This window comes from Lichenostomus cassidix, chromosome 7 (assembly GCF_008360975.1).
Source record: "Lichenostomus cassidix isolate B80296 chromosome 7, HeHo_3.0, whole genome shotgun sequence".
In the NCBI taxonomy this organism is placed as follows: domain Eukaryota; kingdom Metazoa; phylum Chordata; class Aves; order Passeriformes; family Meliphagidae; genus Lichenostomus; species Lichenostomus cassidix.
This window is the reverse complement of record NC_139488.1, coordinates 15,427,257-15,448,786: the sequence shown is the minus strand read 5'-3', so window position 1 is coordinate 15,448,786 and position 21,530 is coordinate 15,427,257. Positions and strand designations below refer to the sequence as shown.

General features: G+C 36.8%; 1 protein-coding gene across 1 annotated transcript in view; it reads right to left on the bottom strand.

Annotated features, from left to right (window-relative positions):
* The window catches only part of PDE11A (phosphodiesterase 11A), a 116,832-nt gene that overhangs the window by 60,068 nt on the left and 35,234 nt on the right, over positions 1–21,530 (bottom strand). Inside the window, exons 3-9 of the mRNA XM_085066356.1 lie at positions 13,816–13,905; positions 11,917–12,057; positions 9,729–9,793; positions 5,721–5,856; positions 3,267–3,342; positions 1,805–1,872; positions 1,343–1,435 (exon numbers count right to left, since the gene is read on the bottom strand). Coding sequence (XP_084922482.1) covers positions 1,343–1,435; positions 1,805–1,872; positions 3,267–3,342; positions 5,721–5,856; positions 9,729–9,793; positions 11,917–12,057; positions 13,816–13,905 — 669 coding nt within the window. The remainder of the gene's footprint in view (positions 1–1,342; positions 1,436–1,804; positions 1,873–3,266; positions 3,343–5,720; positions 5,857–9,728; positions 9,794–11,916; positions 12,058–13,815; positions 13,906–21,530) is intronic.

Below are 21,530 nucleotides of genomic sequence, written 5' to 3'. Positions count from 1 at the left end.
AAACCTGTATCAGTATATCTGGATAAGAATCTTATTATGATATATAAAAAGTTGATTTATTTTACATCTGTATCAATATAATTTTCAAGTGCCATTCCTTGCCACTATAGCTAAATACATAAATACTAACAAAGTATTCTATTACTGAAAAGTGAATTCACAGTCCTTCAGCTTATAGCATTTTACTTTTCAGTACTTTCCTCCTGCATCTTCCATCACTTTATGCAAATATCATCAAGAGCTGTTGCCCATTTATAGAAAGAATTACTCTTCATTGAAGAATTGTGGCTATTTATCAAACCTATACTCTACATGTAAGCTGTATGGTTACTAGTCTTTTTTTAAGATCAAAGAAAGAAGCTGTATTTTAAACCAAAAATTTTAAATTTTCTTTTATTTCAGAAGCAAATAACAAACTTCTGTGTTAACTTTCATCCCTATGTATATGTGTGTGATATCAAGCATTGCTCATTTTTCTTGCCAGAAGGAGCATTCGTTCTAAGGCATCATATTGCACAAATATCTGGGACATATGAGGACTTACACTAATTCATGACTATGACATGTAATGTATAAGGGATCTTGCAGGAGGCCTGAAAAGGTAAGCTTTAAACTTTTCCTCCTAAAGGGATATATACAAATAATAAAGAAAGCTGCTTATGCTTAGAATTTCTAACACCAACAGTCTTACTGACTTTGAAAAGCCTCAATATGCCTGTGTGCATCACATGATACAACCCCACTATGCAGATTAATATCTCCATCCCTAAAGCAAAGGAAAAAAAGCCTCTTTATAACAGTTTAGTTGGGTTTGATTTTTGATTTAATGGAAAGAATTTAATATCTCATTCAGGCCGATGTTATTTTTGTGGTTCTTATTGTAATAGTGAGTATTGGATAAACCTCAAAGGAGTTACACAGGTAAAAGGTGCACACATCAGGGATAACTAGATCATTTTCTTCTCTTATCACATGTGAAATTTAAAACAATGGCAAAATCTTAGTGATTTACCTTTTTCTCAGAGGAATGTTTTAAGATTAATCAGTCTTGCATCATGCTTTTTGAAAGATCTGAAATTTCATTCAAACTGCTCTTAATTATTGTTGTAGTAGGAATAATGTAAATTTGTAAAGCTATCTCAAAACTCCAGGCTTTTTTCTCACCAAGATTATTTTTAATATGATAATGTCAAAAATCTCCAGATATATGATAGATAGCAGTGCTGTATTGTTGCATCTAGTTAGAGAAGATTAAATAATCATAGTTTTTTTAAATGAAGTGTGCTCCTTTACATGAGACACTACATGAGCAAGTAAAGGTTTCATGAAGATGTACACCTACGTCAAGAGCCACAGACTGTTTTGCCCAGGATTTCTTCACTTGGTCATACATAATTGTGTTGTTGATACCCAGGCCACAAAAAATAACAAAAGCCTAAAATTTAAAAAGAGAAAAAAAGAAAAGAAAGTCAATTATGAGTCAATTATAATACTAACAGAAATATGAATACTGGGTTAATCATTAAAAGAAATTGCATGGAAATATTAGGAATAATCATGTTTAGACACCTTATCTTAGGAAAGCAGGTAAGTCACTGGCCTCTAGATGAGAGATTAGATACCAGAAATTTGTATTAATTAGGATGCCACCTTCTAAGTGAGAATTTATGAGAATTAATGTCAAATCACAAATATAGACAACATATTCTGCCCCCGTCCTTGGTGTAAATTGAAACAAATTACTCAAAATTACCAAATTCTACTGAAAAAGTATGTTAATGCTGAACAACTGAATGCCTCTTACTTCAAACAGTCGCTGGTCAGCATCGTCAAAGGATTTCCCATCAAGCCTGTTCAACACTTGAGCTACCCCTTTAGAAAGAGTTAATATGAATTATAATCTTCATTCATTAATTCACAATGCAGAATGTTTTATTCATTGGTAAAATGTAAAACACGTATTTCAAACTGAAAAGCAAAATGCAAATATTTATTCTGAAAATCATTAAACAGACACAGACATGCAATAGTTCGATTGCTTTAATACCAGTACTTGCAGCTGTTATTCTTTACTCTCTAAGTGTAATACTGCAAATCTAGAAGTCACTCACAAGGCTTTTCACAAAAGGTTAAAGATCTATTTGAGAAAGAACTTGATCACTTTGCTAACAGCAATCACATAAGTTGTCCTAGCAATTTGGAGTTACCAATATAATGTGCTGAATCAGTACCTTCATTCCTAAAATCTTAGTTGGTTTAGCATCACCTGGGTATAAACCCTTTTTTACTCATGACTGTTTCATTGATTTACTGAACCAATGAAAAAATGCATTTTCCAGATGGATACTGATTTCTACTGCAACAAACATTTCTATTTCATTTAGCTACAATAAGCCCTTAGAAAAATACTTTAAGAGCAATAAGCTGTCAAGAGTTCAGATTATTTTTCCATCTTTAAGATAATGCACACTTCACAACAAACAAAAAGCTGTATTTTTAAGACTCAATTCCCACATATTCTCTGCTAAAGGAGCTCAAAGATCCTGCATGACACCAAGTCCCTTCAGCAATGCACTACTGATGTCAGCTCTCCCTGACAGCCAGAATGCGCAGGGATCTAACTCTTGCCCTGACAGTTTAAATTATTGCTTTGACGTCAGTTCTTCTGTGGAAAGTTAGGAGAGCAATCTGGTGCTGTTATTTGCAAGCACTCCTTTTTGTGCCAAAAGCAGGTAATAACACAGGGCCGACTCCTGGCGTAGCATAGCTGGGAAGCATCCTATCACAGATCCAATAAAACCCTGTCAGATCCTGATCCAGCTAACATCACTGCAACAGGCAACTCCAACTGCTGCCACAGCCCCTGCAGCAAGTCTTTCCTGACTGCATCTGTAGTTTATCTTTACAGGGGAATGACTGCTTTGCTTGACCGCAGAAACAGTTGCCCGTGTACTAAAGAGGGAGACCCAAGAAAAACATCAATGCATGTAAAACATTTTTTACTAATATGGTTAGAATTTCTGTTTTCATCTCATTAAAGTTCAATACAATATATAACTTAACAATGACACAACTGGAAAGCTGAAAAAGTCCATACAGTATCCAAGTCAAAACATCCCTTCTTGGATACATAGCATGCATCCTAGGTACCGTAACTTCTTAACAATATTCAGCTGGGAAAAAGAAGAAAAAGGAACATGGAATTAAAAAGACAGAACTAAATTTACATTAGCACAAAAATTATGCAGCCATGAGGAAAGTCTTACCAATTATTTGGTGGGTGCTGTTCCATATAGGAACACACAGAACAGATCTTATGTGAAAGCCAGAAATTTGGTCAGCCTAAAATGTAGAAATGAGAGCTTCCATTAGTAGTACTATTTGCAGCCTTTTAAAGCACAGTAATAGAAATGTCAAGGAGTAAGTTTACATTTAGAAATGTCATTCCATATGGATCAGCTCTCAGAAAAAATTCAGCTGAAACTTCATTCACAGTAACCACAAGTCATAAGGATTATTCTAAAAATTGCCAAAGAAAATACAAACATTGGCATCTTTGCCACAAAGCTCACACTATATTCTGATTTGGCACTAAAGTCAAACTCCAGTTGAGGCAATGTCCAGATAAATTCTGGATTACTTGCACTGGTGGATTAGTAGAGATAACTTTCACTGAACAAATGTGCCTTAGAAATACTCTTCCCAATTGTCAAACTGAAATTGGACTTAGATAGGCAGCTATAAATGGAGGCTTACAGGAAATAACATATTTGCCAAAGAAAGGTGAGAATAAGTAGGGAATTCTGCAGAAGTGCAAGTTAGTAAGAAATGTAACTGTGGAGCCAAACCCTAGATTTGAGATAATTGATCCTTTTGTTCTGATGACTATTTACTGCCTCATTTATTGTCTTCTATGTAATACAGTATACAATTTCACAATTTATTGTGTCACTGATTCTTTCTTTTGTTCAGTTAATAAGATTTATTTTTTAGTGTCACTGCTGCAACTTTGAAAATATTTTTTTCAAAAGAGATTACAGTAAGAGAGTGGTATGAGTCCACTCACAGCAGACCAGGAGATGTTCTCTTACTAAAAGTGCCAGTGCTAGAGGCAATCTGTAATACAAGAAAAGACCAGCAATAATTCATATCTTGGAAACAGAATTGGATCACTGTGATCTCCTAGCTAGCCAAAGATATAACTCAGGTTTTAATTAGATTACTATTTATACATACCCAGAACTCATCAGTGAAATCAGTGTGGAGTGTCACCTAAAATCTGTGGGAGTGGGGGAATAATTGATTCAGGTGTATGTCTTAAAATGAACTCCAAAATACTTTTGCATTACATTCTTGCTGAATGAGTTGAAAATTGAGCATCAACATTTGAAAATGAGAATTAGTATTCCGAGAAAAAAAATAGAGACAATTTTCAACAGAAGCAGAGAACAGAATATCTGTTCATAACTACAAATGTGCTTTTGATTCTATCTAAGTAATAAGGGACACTATGTTCCTCTTACTACACTTGACTGTAGAAATAATTGAGTAGAAAAAGTGAATTTAGAATTAAATTTTCATAGGAACACATCAAAAGAAAATAATTATTGCCCTATGTATAATTTTCTTTTTTCTATATAAATTGGGCAGTGCATCCAACTTGGAAAGGACTAACTGTGAAACAAATATGAGATAGCTGAATTATTCAGGACATGATATAATACAATTGCAAACGTCAAGGACTGGAAAGCTTTATGTTAGCATTATCTAAAGACCCCAGGCATTAATTGTACTTCTTCCCATTCTGAACAGATTAGCATCAATGCACTTTTCTTTCTTATATACATTTACAGCAGGCCCCTTTTATATTTCTTGTTTCTAAAAATTCTGCTGGTTTGAGAGATAATCCCTTTAATGACACATGGAATAAAATTGGAACCAAGCAAACTGAACATGAAACACTTCCAAGCACACTTACTGTAGTAATATATTTTAGGAAGCTTTCTGACCAGGGCTGTCCTCTGATTAATGTGCTGCCCAACTGCTGGCCAAGTCCTCCACAGTAATGTTGGATTAGAATTCAGTGAAGATTTTGTTCTTCTATATGCCTCGAACATTTGTTTAGATGTTAAGTATACTTACATTTTATCTGTATCTACACTTTTCTAACTGAGGCTGGAATTAGTACCTTGTGATACACAAACAACTTTTATTGGGAGCAATATGTATCTTGAAGAAGTACCCAATCCAGTGTGTATTTGAGCAAATTAAATGGTTGGTTGGCTAGGTTAGATCACAAACAACATTTGTCTGTCTGGATACCAGCTCTGTTTACACTCTGTGTGTGTATAGCCCCAGTCACCCCAACAGCTAACAACGCTGATGCTGCTAACACTGAACACCAACACATTTTCAGCAATAGAAACCAGGCTGCAGAAATATCAAGGCAATTGGTAGAGGAAGTTATCACTTATAAATAGGGAAAAAAAATCATGGACAAAAGTAACTTCTTAAAGTCATACACTAGTTCAGTGATCTTTGTTTACTATATTAAGCCATGTCAACAACAGAAGACCAGAAGAACAACTTACTGGATAGAAAAAAGAATTCAAAATAAATATTCATATGTTTCACAGCCACTTGGATATAATGATAAAATTTTTATATTAGTTGCAGTGCCCAAAAATTAGTATATAATTCCATTTGTGAAAGTCTCTTACCTCAGCATCAAAGCGAGGATCCTGATAGGCATCACTGATGTTCACTGGGAGACCTGTGGAAGCGACGAGTTCAGCAATGCTATTATTTATTAGCCAGTCAGAATACGATGATGATTTTTCCATGCTGTCTTTGAAACTATCAAAATCCAGGGCAAGGGAAGAAAAGAATGCAGTCAACGTTAATTCCAAGTCCAGCATGTCTTACATACACATTAACAGCAACAGCAAAACCATCCACAATTATGAATGGTTACCAAGAATTAACTATGGAACAATAACTTGATATTTATTGAAATGGCGCCTCAAAAATCCTCTCCTTTACATATTTCTTTCTATTGTAAATAGCATTGGTGTCTCAAGTAAATGTTTGATAAATAAATGCATTTTCCTATGAATCAACAATGGATTATGTTCCACGTTTCCATGGGATACAGGCCTACTCATCAAAAGAAAGTAGTTCTAAATACTATTTTCTGTAGAGTCACCTGAAAGCATATATTTTTAAGATTTTTTTAAATTAGGCTAATAATTCAGGATATTTTTAATTCTTATTTTCAATAATTTTCTTGTCAAAATGACTTTAATTTTTTAAATTTTGGTCTGAAATGCCAGACCTGAATGGCTGAAGAAGGAATCATGAAATAAGTCTTAAATCAACACTGCAAGTACATTACAGCAGCAAGTGGATCCAATAGTCACACAAGACATGAAGGCTTCCTTTTTTTTTTACCTGGTTGAATTTCTGCCACAATTAATGAGGGGCTAGAGAGCTATCACTAAATGAGCATGACACTAGAATTATGGGCTGAACTCACCACTCTCCACTGCAGCTTCTCCAGAAAACTCAGTATCTACACAGACCTTAAAGTCCTCACCTAATCCCTCACCTAATCAACAGGAAAGTTCTCACTGACTTGTTTCAGGCAGGTTCTTGACATTGGCAAAGTCTGGCTACTCATTTGTGAATAAAAAAATGCATGTTGTCTTTGTTTTGAGAAGAAAACTGAAAAATTTTCAACACCTGAGAAAAAAGTTATGAAGAAGCTATGGAGAAGACTACAGTAGCTTGAAGCTTTGAAGTAATGCTCATGAATGAAAGCACATTGAAATGCATAGTGAAATCCTTGAAAGACTCAATCAAAGTGAAAGGATTGATTTTTGTCGACTGCATTGATTTTCTGAAGAGTGATTCAACTATGTCACTCATCTGAAAGAAAACTTAATATTCTCAAAAGACTATAAATAAAAATTCAAATTTCAAATGCATAGTTCCCAGTTCATAACTTACATGAATGGTATTATCATTATCACATATAACATGTAAATCAGGACTGCATAACGGGTGTCAAGCATTTTAAGCAGCAAATAAACTCAAGTCAAAGCAACAAGATAAAATTCATGAAGGAGTTTTAAAAGTAGATTCTATTATGTTGTTTCCATTCCTAACAAGTGCTCTAAATCCATAATCTGGAAGACAGGTGCATCATCCCAGGGACAGTGGTGGTAAAACAGCTAAGGGATTTCAGCATTTCCCCTACACCAGCCCACATGGGATGGAGCACAGATATTTTTAGCCACACAACTCATAGTCTGGCCCAGGCAGGTGACCTGTCCACTACCACTGGTGCTCAGGTTAGAGAACTGACACCTCAGCTATCTTCTAAAAGGTAACCTCACCCGCCAAGACGGCTGCTTCTGTGCAGGAAGGACACAGTCTGCAGCACATTCCATCAGGCTCATCTTCATCTGGATTATATCAGAACTGAACCCTCAAGGATTCTAAGATTTATGTAATATTTTTTTCAAAGGGAGAGAAAATTTAGGGGACTTGGCAAAATGGTGCTTTCAAGAACAAAATTGCTGGCAAAAACAAGAGCATCCATGTGCCAGTATGGATAATAAACAAACTTGATCATAGTGTGTGATGAAAAATTGCAAAATGAACACATAAGTGCAAGTGTGGCCTTGCAAGGTATTTCTTTACAACCAACAACAAAGAAAACAGATATGAGTATTTATTATGATATTTAGGGATTAAATAGGTGAGCTGCTTTCAGGCAGATATAAGGAGAGCAAAAGAAAAGCCAACTTCTTCTAAAACTGTGTGAGAAAGTATATTAGGGCGTGAAAGTCATATTGTCTTAGGAGCTTCTTTCTCATTTATCTAAAACTTATAATGAGAACTGTTCTCAGCCTCAAATATCTTTGGATTTCAACTAAAATTTCAAGAAATAATATTTTTTCATAACTTCTGTAGTGATGAAGAAACTCATCTTGCCATTTGCTTTCCCCCACATGAAAGTCTCATGACTTTACATCAGTTACAGCTGCAGAATGCAGAATGAAAAGGGCAAAACTCACTAGAAAAATGCTCAAATGTCAAGAGCTCGCGGCATTGTTCCGTATCCTAAATAACCTTTGTTTTTCCACTATAGTGCCAATAACTCAAGCTGTGCCTGTGCTAGATCCAAATGTGACATCATATCTGCCAGTCTAACCTTAGTCTTTGTAAAACCAACTTCACTCTCCACAGGGAAAAAAAAATCAAAGAAAAAGCAATACAGCTTTATATTAAAATGCACAGAACCCTACCTTTACAAATCCTATAAAGACTAGCTACCAGGCTGCATGTGTTTATTCATGTCTTGGACTAAAGTTAAAATAATCTTGACTTGACTACATGCAGAACAGGCTACTACAAACTGCTTTGTGGCAACATGCTAATATAACTATGGTAACAAGAAATGAGCCAGCTTGGTTATCTTGACACCACTCTAGGTTGTTTTGACTAATCTGGCTACAGATCAAGTTTGAGAAAAACAGGAATAACAATCCCTTGATTCATACTCCTGTCCCTGAATAAAAGAAATGTATTTTCACACCCTAGGAAAGACCAACTGCTACTCTAAACTCTTTGTCAAAAACAGTAACTTGTGATTCCTAGATGAATCAACAGTTTATTTATTCATATTTAAATTTTCCTGTTTTTTATTGCTTGTTTTCCATTTGCCTCACCATTCCCACACCAGGACATGGAAGAGAGATAGCTTCTACCTGTGTTTCTATGTGGCCTTGGACTCTGCTGTCAGCTTGTACACTTTAGAAATTTTCTAACACTACTCATTTTTCTAATGCTGCAAGATCAATCCATGAAAAGGTTTATCATTATGACAGCCATTTGATATGGAAAATTCTCCTTCAGAATCAGTATGAATTAATTTGTATAAAAGATACATGATAAGCACCAAGCCCTAAAAGATGAAAGAAATGTTCTCACAATAGCCCTGAATCCTCACCCCCTCCCTTGGTATATAGGACATTTTATGTAAACTGCTACCAGTGTACCTACAGTTAACCTTGTAGGGATTAATATAATAACCCCACATGAACAAAAAGCTTTCTTTTACTACTTTAAATTGGTCCTTTATAAATGTTTAAATACAGATCCTACTAAGCAAAACATATACTTCCATTTTGGCTGGGGTCCCAAACAAGATTTAGTCACAGGAACACAGTTTCTAGGAAATACATATGCTCTGAGGTTTCTAGGCTTTCCAATTTGACAAGAGCAGAACTAAAATTTTACTGGAAACCTCTCAACACAACTGCACAGAGGCATTTTGTAAGAGATCAACAAACAATCTAAAATAATTTTGTAATTTTTTACTTCAATGTTAATCATGCAAAACAACATCTGCGTGTTATCAAGGAGTTCAAGTATAAAAAGTCAGGTTTTTTCTGGTTTCTTACCTGAGACACTGGTACAGTATTAGTACATATATATACACAGACAAACATACATATATTTAAAAAATAGGCACATATATTTATTCAAGCAAGTCTCCATTTGAAGCAAGCAGGAGTCTTGTCTGAGTAAAAACCATAGGTTCACACACTTCAATCAAATCTACATAAAGTTCCATAAGAAAATAGAACCTTGACCAAGTAAACTTTAAAACTACGTGAAAAATGAAGTTATCTATAACCACAGAAGACGTGAGCACTAACCTGTTGTCAGTATCAGCACTGCATTTTGGAGATAACAACTCAAAGGATTTTGTAAATTTCACCACCTGTCACAAAAAAGTAACTTAAGATTGTTATTAAGGTGAATGAACTTCTAAGAAAACAGTAATATAAGGTTCCTATATTTAAACTGTATTTTTATCCAATGGTCTTAGGATAAAAACACAAATCCGTATTCTCTCAATGGAGAATTATGTTCAAAACATGCACTGTGCTCAGTTCCCTTAAAAACAGTATAAAGTCAAATTATATCTTTAGATTCCTTCAGAAAACTATTTTCTACAAGAGTATATACTTCCCTTTAAAGGCTTTCAGAACGTGAATTATGGAGCTTTACCCAAACTTCACTTTTTTAGTATAGGAAAATAAACAGGCTGTTTTGCATTACTAACTGCAACCAATCCCACTTGAACATGTGTGTCAGGAGCATGAAAGGGAAACACCTTAAGAGAGGCTAAACATGACACAGAACAGAGGCCATGGTTTTGGATATGTCCTCATCTTCACTGCAGTTCTGAATTGGAAAAGCTTTCTGCACAATGTACAAATGAAATATTTTAGACATGGTTTAACATTGAGTTACTCTAAGGAGATTTATTTTGATACATGTGTTAACCCTCCAATATGGGAATAGTCAGGAAAATAACTGTTTTGCCACTTGTAAAAAATACCAAGTGGGTGGCAAGATGCTATTCTCCTACTCCAAATTAACCTAAGATTTATGACCACTTAGAAAAAGTTTAGGCTTTTTGTCCACATTTCACAATTTGGTCTCCTTGCATGTGGTTTGGGAAAAAACCCTCCAAGCTCAAAGGCAGAAATACTACCAAGAAGAGAAAATGAACGGAACAAAGCCACCCACAACTTCCTAACAGAAGTTTTTTTCTGTGAAAAGAAGAATTTCAGAAGAATTCTTCTGTGAAAAATTCAGATTCAAAATCAGATTCAAAAGTATGAACACTATAGCAATATCAACAAAGATATCTGATAATTGTTTTTTTCAATGCATGCAGGAAAGCTTAATTGTAAAGATGAGCTTTGAAGATTTGGTTGATGATGCAAGTGTTTCTGGTTCTCAAAGCGTTTAGGAGCACCACCTATTTGATAAATCAATACCCTGAAAATGTCAGCAATGTTATAAATTCCAGGTAAGTGAAAATGAAGCTACAGACAGGATTTTTCTTTCCTTCTTGTGGCTATATCATAAATGAAAGGAACGGAGCAAATAAATATTTAATAACAAATTAGGTAATTTTTCTTTTTTAAGCATACCACAAGAGAACCTTTCTTCTCAGCTAGGCAGTTGTAGCTGCTCTGTAGTAAGCACTAATTCCATCACACAGACAACTGAGAATCAGAGCATATCAGCTGGATCACATCACTGGTAGTTTGATCCATCAGCAACTTACAGACAACCATTAAAGCCCTTCAAAATACCATAAGGATTCATAAATAGTATCTTTCAGTTTCCTTTTGAAAACTGAGTATACTGGTTATGGCTGGGATGACATTAATTTCCTTCAGTAGCCTGTAATGGTGATATGTTTTAGTTTTGTGATGAAAATAACATTTATAACACATGGCTGTTTTACTGCTGAAAAGTACTTACATAGTGCCAAGGCCTTCTCTCTTTCTCATTGCGCCACCCCAGTGTGAATAGCTTGCACAATAGATTGGGAGGGGACACATCCAGGACAGCTGATAGCAGCTAATTAAAGGGATATCCCATATTAAGATACCACATGACAACATGCTCAAAAGTAAAAGCTGGGGCAAGTTACCATTTGATGCGATGAAGTCCTGCTTTACTGAAATAATGGATCACCTGCCTGCCAGTTGGAAGGATCATATGAAATCTTTAATTTGCTTGTTCATACAGTTTTGCTTTACCTATTGAACGGTGTCTCAACCCATAAGCTTTCAAACTTCTAGCCTTCCAACTGCCTTCCCCATGCTACTGGGCTGTGTGAGGCTTGGCTGCCTACTGGGATTCAGACACAACAGGGGGTTGAGAAAGTTTCAACCTGTACCTAACCTACATTTAGGAATAACACACTGAAAAAATACCGGCTGTGCAGTACTTACAGTATGCAACAGCCTCACCACAATAAGAGCAGTTTTTCCACCTCTCAAATAATTATCTTTCTACAGAATGTGAAACTATACTTACTGGTGATTCAATATCTTCCAGAAGTAATACTGAGCACCGTTCACACTTCAGAAGAGTCTGGGCCCGATGCATAATTTTCTTCACAATTTTCTCTATGTTAGTCTGCTCCTCAAAGAGGTCATTCACTACTTCCAGTAAAGCCTGTATAGAAGCACAGAAAACTGTTGTATTGGTTGTAGAATAAATAAGTCCATGCAGCATTGCAAAGGAGGCATCATCTCTGGGATTGATTTTAATATGAGTGATCCATTGAAATCTTCCTTCAAATAAACTTCTTAATGATTATGGCAACAAAATTGGAGTGGAGTTATCTGAAGAAAGAAAGAAGTATTTCTTAGCTCACAACTGGGCACAATCCAACTCTTTACAAACAATGGGAACCTTTCAAACTATTTCACTTTGTTCAAAAATGTAACAATGACTTTAATGCAATGCAGTATGGATTGTATTGCTTGATTTTCTATATTGAATTTGCTAGGACATTTAAACTCCATTTTGTTCTCTTATTACCCATTTTGCATGTTCAAAGCTGGAAAGAAAAGAAACCACATCAATAGTTCTATATTCCAATCGCAGTCTGATCCAGCCCTCACCACTAACAACACGTCTGTAAAATACAGTGCTTTAAAATGAAGGTTTTCTACTCTCATTTCATCAACTTTAAAAAAAATAGGCCATGTTCTTTCTTCCCATGGATCCAAAGAAGCTTGCTCTTTCCTTTATTCTCATTTGGGGCACTGACACTAAAGAATATCAATATAGGTAAGCATATAAACTGTAGTGGTCTTAGCTCTTCTAACACAGTGATCATCAGCAAAATGTTGGTCACGGTTGCTGGAAATTGCCACCATTAAGGTCTGGCTTGATCAGAAAGGCACAGTATGGGTTTCTCCAGCACTTGGTACTTGCTAACTGACTTCAGCCATGGACTAGGCAAAGTTAAACACCACCAGTAGGTCAGAAATACAATTATGTGCAAGCCACCACATAGTTGTCCTGCAGCCATGGTATTGGTTACGTTTTGCATGGCTGAAGCAGCAACAAGAAACAAAGAATTTGTATCTCTAACCCAATTTACAAGAATTTACTATTTTTCTAATGAAGAATGAGAATGTCCCTAACACTTTCCTGCTGAATATCTCCCTCAGAAGATTAAATGCTGACTCCTCAAAAGTCTGTATTGTTCCCTGCAGTCTGGAAATCTGCAGCAAAATTTAAGTCTTTGTGTAATCAAACAATAATTTTATTTGAACATCAAAAAACCAAAAATATAATTTCCTGTCATTGCAGAAAGGTGATTAAAAAAAAAGCCAACCATTATTAAAACCCCTTCAAAACTACCATTTTGTTTCTTAAAAAAAATAAAGACCTCTCTGACAAGGGACTGATGCGGGAGCTCGGCATTATTTTCAGTTCAGAGCCTCCTGTCCCAGTGCATGCATTGCACCTGTAATCATGAGTATGGATTCTATGCAGACACATGCTGTCAAAACCCTTCACGTACAGGGTTTTTTTTCGTGCTGAATTTATAAAGATATAGCTACATTATTTGCACATAAACTGAGTATTAAAAAGCCAGGATGGCAAAGACTTGAGATTAGTAGAATTTTATGAGAGCTTGAATCTCTGCAAAAGTAACACTCTCTCCTGCACCGTCTGTGCCACAAACACAGTTGTTTCAGCACAACAAAACATGGAACTGACATCAGGAAACAACAGCCACCACTACAGGCGTATTTCCCTCCCACACTCTCTGCTTGTAGTGATCTTTTGAAAATACAATTTTTGAAATAAAACATAGTTAAAACTGTCTGCTTATTAAACAGGTATACATAGCTGGAACCTGCAGGAACAAAAGACAAAAGTTTGATACTGGTCCATGATACATTTTGCACTTACCCTGCTTCTGTCATATTCCTTCCTTGAAGCTGCAAATAGCTGGGCATTGGATATGGCAATCCCACAGAATGGGAGGTACATCTGCATCACCTAGTATGGAAAGAAACTCACAGTCATTAAAACAACTGCAATTGTTTTTTGCAATTTCTTACTAGGAAAGAGTTCTAAACTTAGGGGACACATTGCAGGAAGGTCTCAGCTCACTCTTCTGCAGAGCACTAAACATAAAACAAAATTATCATGGGCAAGGCACATCAGATAGGTGGAAAGAGATCAAATGTCTAGGAAAAAACAAATACAGTTAAGTTCACAGGTCCCAGAAGTGAGGGTCCTCCATAATTTCTCTGGGAAACTGTGGATTCTCAACTCCATGAAATGCCTTCTAAAGACTACTTTAAATTACTGTAGACATTACAGCTTCCCTAGAAAAGCATTCTTTATTTCTCTGGACTGCTTTCTTTGTTCTGAGCTCAAGAAGCAATTGAGTCACATTTCTGTTGAGGAATTCTACATGTAGAGGATACAGATTTTGGAGAATACCAGCACAGTGGAACACAGGACATTGATCCTACACTATTAGTCAGAAAACTGATTGTCTTCTCAAAGAACTGAAAAAAATAGTATAAAGAACATGCTTGAAAAACTGGGTCTTAATGCATCATCATACATTAAAATAGACTGAAAAGGAGGGACTGGGAACAGAGTTTGTGGTGCCCAGGATGACTTTAGGCCAGCTGTGTGAAGTTAGTAAACTAGACCCGTCAAAGAGCTGAATACCTGTAGGAGTGTCACTTTCATAAGGATGACAATGCATCAAAGTTCAAACCCAGCATTTTTTAAGCCACATACTGGTAACAAGTCTGTAACATAGTGCCACTGCTGAGTGGTTCCCAGGCTTAGGTCTGAGACTTTTAGTAAATTTTACAGCTGCTGAATAGCCTTAACATTTGCAAAGTCAGGGGGAGTTGAGGCACTTTGCTGTTTGCAGAGCCAAAAGAACGCTGCAGCAGCTAACCTTTCTTCTCTTTGGTCTGTCTGTCTACTGTAAGAAATCCTGTCTGTGACAAATTTTGGCATTAAGAGAGTGGCATTTGTCTTTGAAATTCTACTTAATTAGAAAAATACTGCCAACCCAGAGAAGTGGGCTATTGAGACTATTTGAAGGAAGAACCCAGAAGAACAGAAACAGCAGCAACTGCTGTTATACTTTATCTGCCTTGAACACTCCACTGGTTACATACCTACTTAGTCTGTGTTTGAATAATGATGAACTTTTGGAAAGGACCTTCAAATCCTCTGTATTTTGTACCTTTGCAGCTGGCACTTTGTCACAGTAACTGCAGACTTTAAGGGTGCACACCTATACTGCTAATTTGCAAACACCCTACTTTCATCCTCTTCCCATCACGGTTGCCTCTAAAGGAAAATGACATATTTTGGACTCTACAAACACTCATCTTTTCGAAGAGGCAGTAATTAAAGTAGGCAACTATCACACCAGATCTACAGCACAGAGTACACAAAACAAAAAATAAAGTAAGATTGTAAAAATTGATGAGATGTTAATTTTTTAATGGTCAGAGTTTCTCTGAGAGAATTTTGCATATTTCAGTTCAGTTTTTATTTCCAAATGAATTTAAAAACCCTGTCTATATTTTCTTGTAATAGTTCTAAAAACCACAGCCAAGTAAGAGATCAGAGCAGAAAAAGTTGACAAAAATCTGACCTTTAGTGAAATTCTGAATATCATAATGAGACTGGATACATTTTTACTCAGTAAGTAAATACTAGTATTTATTGTCCCCACAATGGAATCTCTATTCCCAAAATTAATGCAGCCCTGTCACAATGGAAAGCACATGATAAGCTTGTGAATCTTCAGCCATCACAAAAACAGCTAGCAAAAATGTCTTTTTAGCAAGAAGAAAATACAACTTTGCAATATTGAAAACCACTGCTTTCTAAAGAAAAGGCGTTGGCACAATACAGAATTTCAAGGCGTTGGCACAATAAAGAAATTAACATCCATAAAGCACTCTTTTGTGGAATGTTAAAAGTCTGGAAAGCCACTAACACACATCATTCTTTTCACCACTCCAACTAATTGTGTAAGGTGCAGCGCAATTAAGAAAGACACCAAGTTGTTTAAGAAAATCAGGAGAAGAAATTAATAAATGCCAACAGTCATGAAAAAAAAAACAAGAAAAAACCCATCATGTAGAGAAGAATCACCCTGTGGTTTAATTATTCCTGTTAACCTGGGAAAAACTGACAGAACAAAAGTCTACTGTTTCTCCTCTTTTGTACTCTCCCGATGGTAAAAGTGACTTCTACCTAAACCACTTTTGGCAAATTCTGATCCAGCATCAAGTACACAAAGAATGAAGATATTTCTAATGGCAGCTAAATTTTAAATAAGACTTTTTAAACCAAAAGTGCTGAATTGAATAGAAAGAAGTTATTACATTTTGATTTCAGATTACAGATTTAAATCTGCAGTATTAAGACTATTTTACAAGCACCTCTAACATGTTTATGCTATGACTGTGGACACTCCATACAAATATGGAATAACGTAATATTCAACTCCTATCTGTCTAAGCTACATACTATAAGAAGCTGGTATTTTTATGCCAGATTCACACTTCAGGGATTTTCCCTCCACAGAGAATGTATAATGGTGAGGAAATGGCACATAATACATTGAGAGGGACACATCCTTTTCCACCTCCTTTTAAGTGGCAGATAACGAATTACTAATTTCCTGGTGCTCTGACATAAAACCTGGCCCAAATGTGGAGTATGCAACATGCTTCCATTACACCAACACACAAAGTATTCGTGTGAAACTCATGGAAAAACACGCAATATAACCTTCTGAAGTACAGAAAGTAATTTCCCTTTGTTAAACTGAAGGCTATTTAAAAAAATAGTTTTGAAGCAAAATGGAATATATCTGAAAGAAAATTTCCTTCCACATCTATTTTGAACTAATTAAAGTAAAAGGTTCTGTAGATTTATTAAACAAATTGATTTTCTAAGAAAGCAAATGGGCAGAACTAAAAAAAAAAACATAAACAGCTTTAACAGATGTGCCTCATTAAATTATTTTGTCTAATAGGATTAGTTGCAGTGATTCATCACAGTACTGTGTGACATCTTGACAAACACATCAGTAAGTATGTAATAGTACATTTTATAAAAGTGGTGTTTAGGCTGAGTAACAACTTAATGAATGTGCTGAGATGTTGAAAGAGACTAGTTTTTGTTGTTTTTTTAATGACAATTATAAGGCACTTGGATACAGCAACTTCAGGTTAACAAGATATATATTGTGAATTACATGAACATTCAGGGTCCAGGGAACTGGCCCAGTTTCTCATACTCAACCCTCCAATAAGTGTCGTTGGATAGCAACTACACTCACCTCACAAATTCACAGCAGCATACAAAAGCTAAAAAGCTGTGCTCACAAACTGTTCAATATTTTGTCAGGGCAGGAAGCCTATGAAATAAGTAGCAATGGGCACTTTCAATATCTCACTCTTTTCTTCTTTAAATTCTATTATTTCATTATTGTATGTTAGGAGTATTAAAACACAACTACCAAGGAAACAAACAGTATAATTACAAGAAGTTCTAGTGTTTAGTTATGTAACTACTTACATTTGCCGCTAGGTCTTGAAGATGACATATCTTTACTTCAAAACTACACCAGTAAGATTAAATGACTACCCTTACCATAGTTACTTTTGCCTTCCCACAGGATATATTCCCACTGCTTTGGTATCTCCACACATCTCCAAACTTGAATCCCCAAAGTTAGACCTTCAAATCCACAAAAAGAACTGAAGCAGAAGCTTGTTATTTGGAAGTATAAAGCATTTCCAGATTCTGCAATATTAACTACTAGAACAAGTAAGCTACAAACTGTGCTTGTTAGTGGATACTTCTTTTTATGGCATCAGTTCAGAAACACCAGTGCTCCCTCAGAATTTTAAAGGGCAATCTTCCATATGTCTCCTCTTCATAATCACAGTTTTACAGGCCAAAAGTTCCACACCTGGTTGTACAGTTGACTGGGCACATCAGCATCCGGACACCTACACTACAGCAGCACAATGTCTTGAGATGTGACACTCATTTTCCTTTCCTCTGGCTCATCACAGATGATGAGACATAGAATATGTAAATTAATAAAATGCTTTTTAGTGCTCCTCTGAACTGCTAAAAATGAGGGTTTCTTCTCATGATCTAGGTTTGGATTTCACAATCGCTTCACATGTGATACAAATCTTTTTATCTTCAGAAACAGGAAAGAGACCTCTGGCCGAGCTCTTTCTGACAATGCTTGTTGTCAAGAGATACCACCTTTCCCTTCATTGCACAGCCTGGGGATGAGTGTCTTTATGGACCCTGCAAAAGAAAAACCCCTGCTGGTTCCAGCTGCCAAAGAAGGCTATTTTCTAGAATTGTGTACCTCACAGGAAGCAAGTTTTGAAATTTTCCCTTTATGAGAGGAAGGTATTAAAGCAACAAAGTTGCATGTGTGCAGACCTGCAATGCAGAAAGTTATTAGCTAATGGTGAAAAACAGCCAGTGCTGCAATGGCAGCACACTGCAGAGGTAAAATGTGAGCTTCACGCTTGCTGGCTGGAAAGCAGCCCTGACTTCAGCTTCAGCAAATGCAGTGACATTTACCCTGCCTCCCCCGCATGCGGCTTTGCCCTCACTGAGCTTTCTCCGAGAGCACACGCTGCCATAACTATCCAGTATAATCTAACTCCTGGCTTCTGGCATACTCCAAGCACCCCCTGCCTGTGGTCAGAAAAAAAAACAATTCTGATGTCCGACAGAAGGAAGGCTCTCAGTAATGCTTGTGTACTCACTCTGGCACAAACTCCAGGTTAAGCTCTCAGCAAATGCCTGTCTGGTTCAGTTGTTTTCTTTAGCGGCCACAGGAGCCACTTCTCTTTACACAGCTTGCTTGGTGAGCCTGTGGGGAAAGGAGCTAGTACAGCCTTCCTAGAAAGAGAAAAAAAGTCCTTTCAAGGGAAATGTTTTTGCTCTAGTTTAAAGTGATAAATGTTTTGTGGACATACTTGAAACCAAATTGGGGAAACCAGCTGCCCTTTGAAAGCTTCCCTAATGTGCTCAAAATAGGTTCAGAGAATGAAATATTCTACTGAATTCTGAAAGCAATAAACCAAACTCAATTGCAAAATGGTTAAGCATAAGTGTTCATTTAAGTTCCATTACCTCCTGCCAACTGTGCAGGGTGTGGCTATCTACGCATCTGATAAAATCTAATTGTCATGAAAGTTTGCAGTTCTCTGAGATATTTCCCTAAATTATTTTTCTGCCTCAGGCATGGAAAGACAAATTGGTTGGTAGAGACAGTCCATGAACTGTGGGCACCCAAATAGGGCACATAGCTTCTGCTTGTATCAGTGATCCTGCAGAAGCGCCTGGGCCACTCTTCTATTTTTTTTAGTTTCTATTTGCATGTGGTTATTTATGCAGTACCATAAAAATGCGCTAATGCTTGCAAACATACAGCAGCATCTCTGCCCTATAAAGCTCACTATCTAACTCCGGAAGCTTTTGGTGTCTGTAAACAGCCTGAAAAGGAGCACGGGAGCAATCCTTCAGCACTGACTCTGTACTCGCCTGCCTCATAGAATTACTGGCACACATTCAAACTAGATAACTGCGTCACCAGACAGATTACAAAACATGTCTCGGGCAGAAGCAGGCTTATTACAGTTTTAAAACCTGACTCCTATGTAGGTCACTGTCCTCACAAGCCGTGGCACTGGGAGACTGGCATGCAGGACCAAGGGGCAGGAAAGGATGGGAGTGCAGTATAAATGTGCTCCACCTCTGACCTTTCTGCAGGCCCCATCATTGCCCTCTAATGGCTCAACACAACCTCATCTTCTCTCTCTTCTACTACGTACCCAAGATGTTTACACTGAGAAAACAAATGAACACATTGAACTTGATTTACAATAATACACTTGTAAAACTGTTTATACAGTCAGAACACATCTATTAATCTTATTTTTTTCTGGCAGGTATCTGAGCATTTCTTGCCCAGTCTCTTTACAGCTAAATATTATCAATACCTCCCCTCACTAGCAGGGGGTGAAGCTCAAAAATGTAAACAAGCCATGCTGAATTATGCTGTCAAACAAAAACATTGGAAGTGGCTATTAAACCTATTTTTAACAATATTTGGTAAGACATAAACTTTTTAACATTGCATTAAATTTAGCATTCAGTATAAAGTGAAAAGGAGAATAATTGTACTGTAAATTTCCTTACAGCACCTCATTTTAAATGCTGTTGCTCCAAATGAATCTGAAATATGAAAGCATTTCAGCTAAAGACTAGAAAGCCAAAAATAATTTAAATATATGGCTGCTATTCTAGGATCCAGTCATCTGATCTTCTACATGCAAAACCCAGCTATTTTCACTGGAAATGTCTCCATATTTTACACAAACCTGAATCAGTGATGCCCACTAATAAGCCCCATCCCAGCAAACACTTCAAACTGCCACTCAGTTACTCAACATGTGATATTAAGCCAGGATTTCCAGCAGGGAAAATGAGGACAAGAGGAGGAAAAAAGTTACACAAGGAACATCAGTGGTTCTATTAAAATCAGATGTGCATGGACTGAAAAGCAGCAGAGACAGCAGACAAGGAGCATTCCCATGCTAGTGTAAGCACCTGTAAGGCCAGTGCCTGGTAGCAGCACTTAGCCCCAGGGCTTCAGTAAATGCACATCAAGCTTAAAAGCAAGGCAAACTCAGCTTGCAGGGAGCCCAACGGAGAGCTGCAGTCACAGTAGTGTGATTAAACCAGTGAACCAACACGTTTCTGTATTATAAACACACTGACAGCCACAGAGACTCCTCACTGCAAGGGTTACTGAGGTCTCTCAGATCTGGATGGTGGAGGTATGGGCTGTCTGTGGGACCACCTGCAGCTGGAAGGCCATTAAATCAACCCGTGTTATAAATTATGTTTCTTTATCAACTCTAGTGTTTCCATCCATTGGACATTGGCAGGGCTTTGTAGCACAATCTTACTGAGAAATGCTAAGAAGCATTTATTAGTTCATCTGAAATAACACGGGTAAAAAATACCACAAAAGGTCATGAATCCTCAACACCATAGCTCCTACCTATGAATAAACCTCCTCTCCTCCAAAGGATGAACATCAGTTGTATTTGAAACATCCAAATTATCACTTAAAAAAAAAAGAAAATAAAAAAGAAAATGTCAAGCTGTAATGATTCACAGAGGATGTTTTACCTGTGTAATGCTTTCCAGAGAGAGCAAGAGGGACTCTAACTGCCTGGCTGCTCTGCCCTGCCGTGTTTGAAGAGGAGTCACTAGAGGCCAGCCCCAGGCACAGGAGCCTGCAGCACTTATGTAAGGCAGGCAGTTCTGCAGTGCCCAGATCTCAGTGTCTCAAAGCACTTTGGCAGACCATGAACAAAGTTTTACAGCAGCAATGCCATGTCGTAATTTTTATCTAGAGACAGCAAAACTAAGCCAAAGAAAAATTAATGGATTTACCTGAGGGGAGGAAAAAGGTCACAAAGAAAGATTTTGTCAAAATTTTGGAAAGGTTCCTGGCTCCCGTTATGATTGAATCAGTGGAACCAGCCAGTTCAAAGACATTGTTGTAAAAGCTTTAT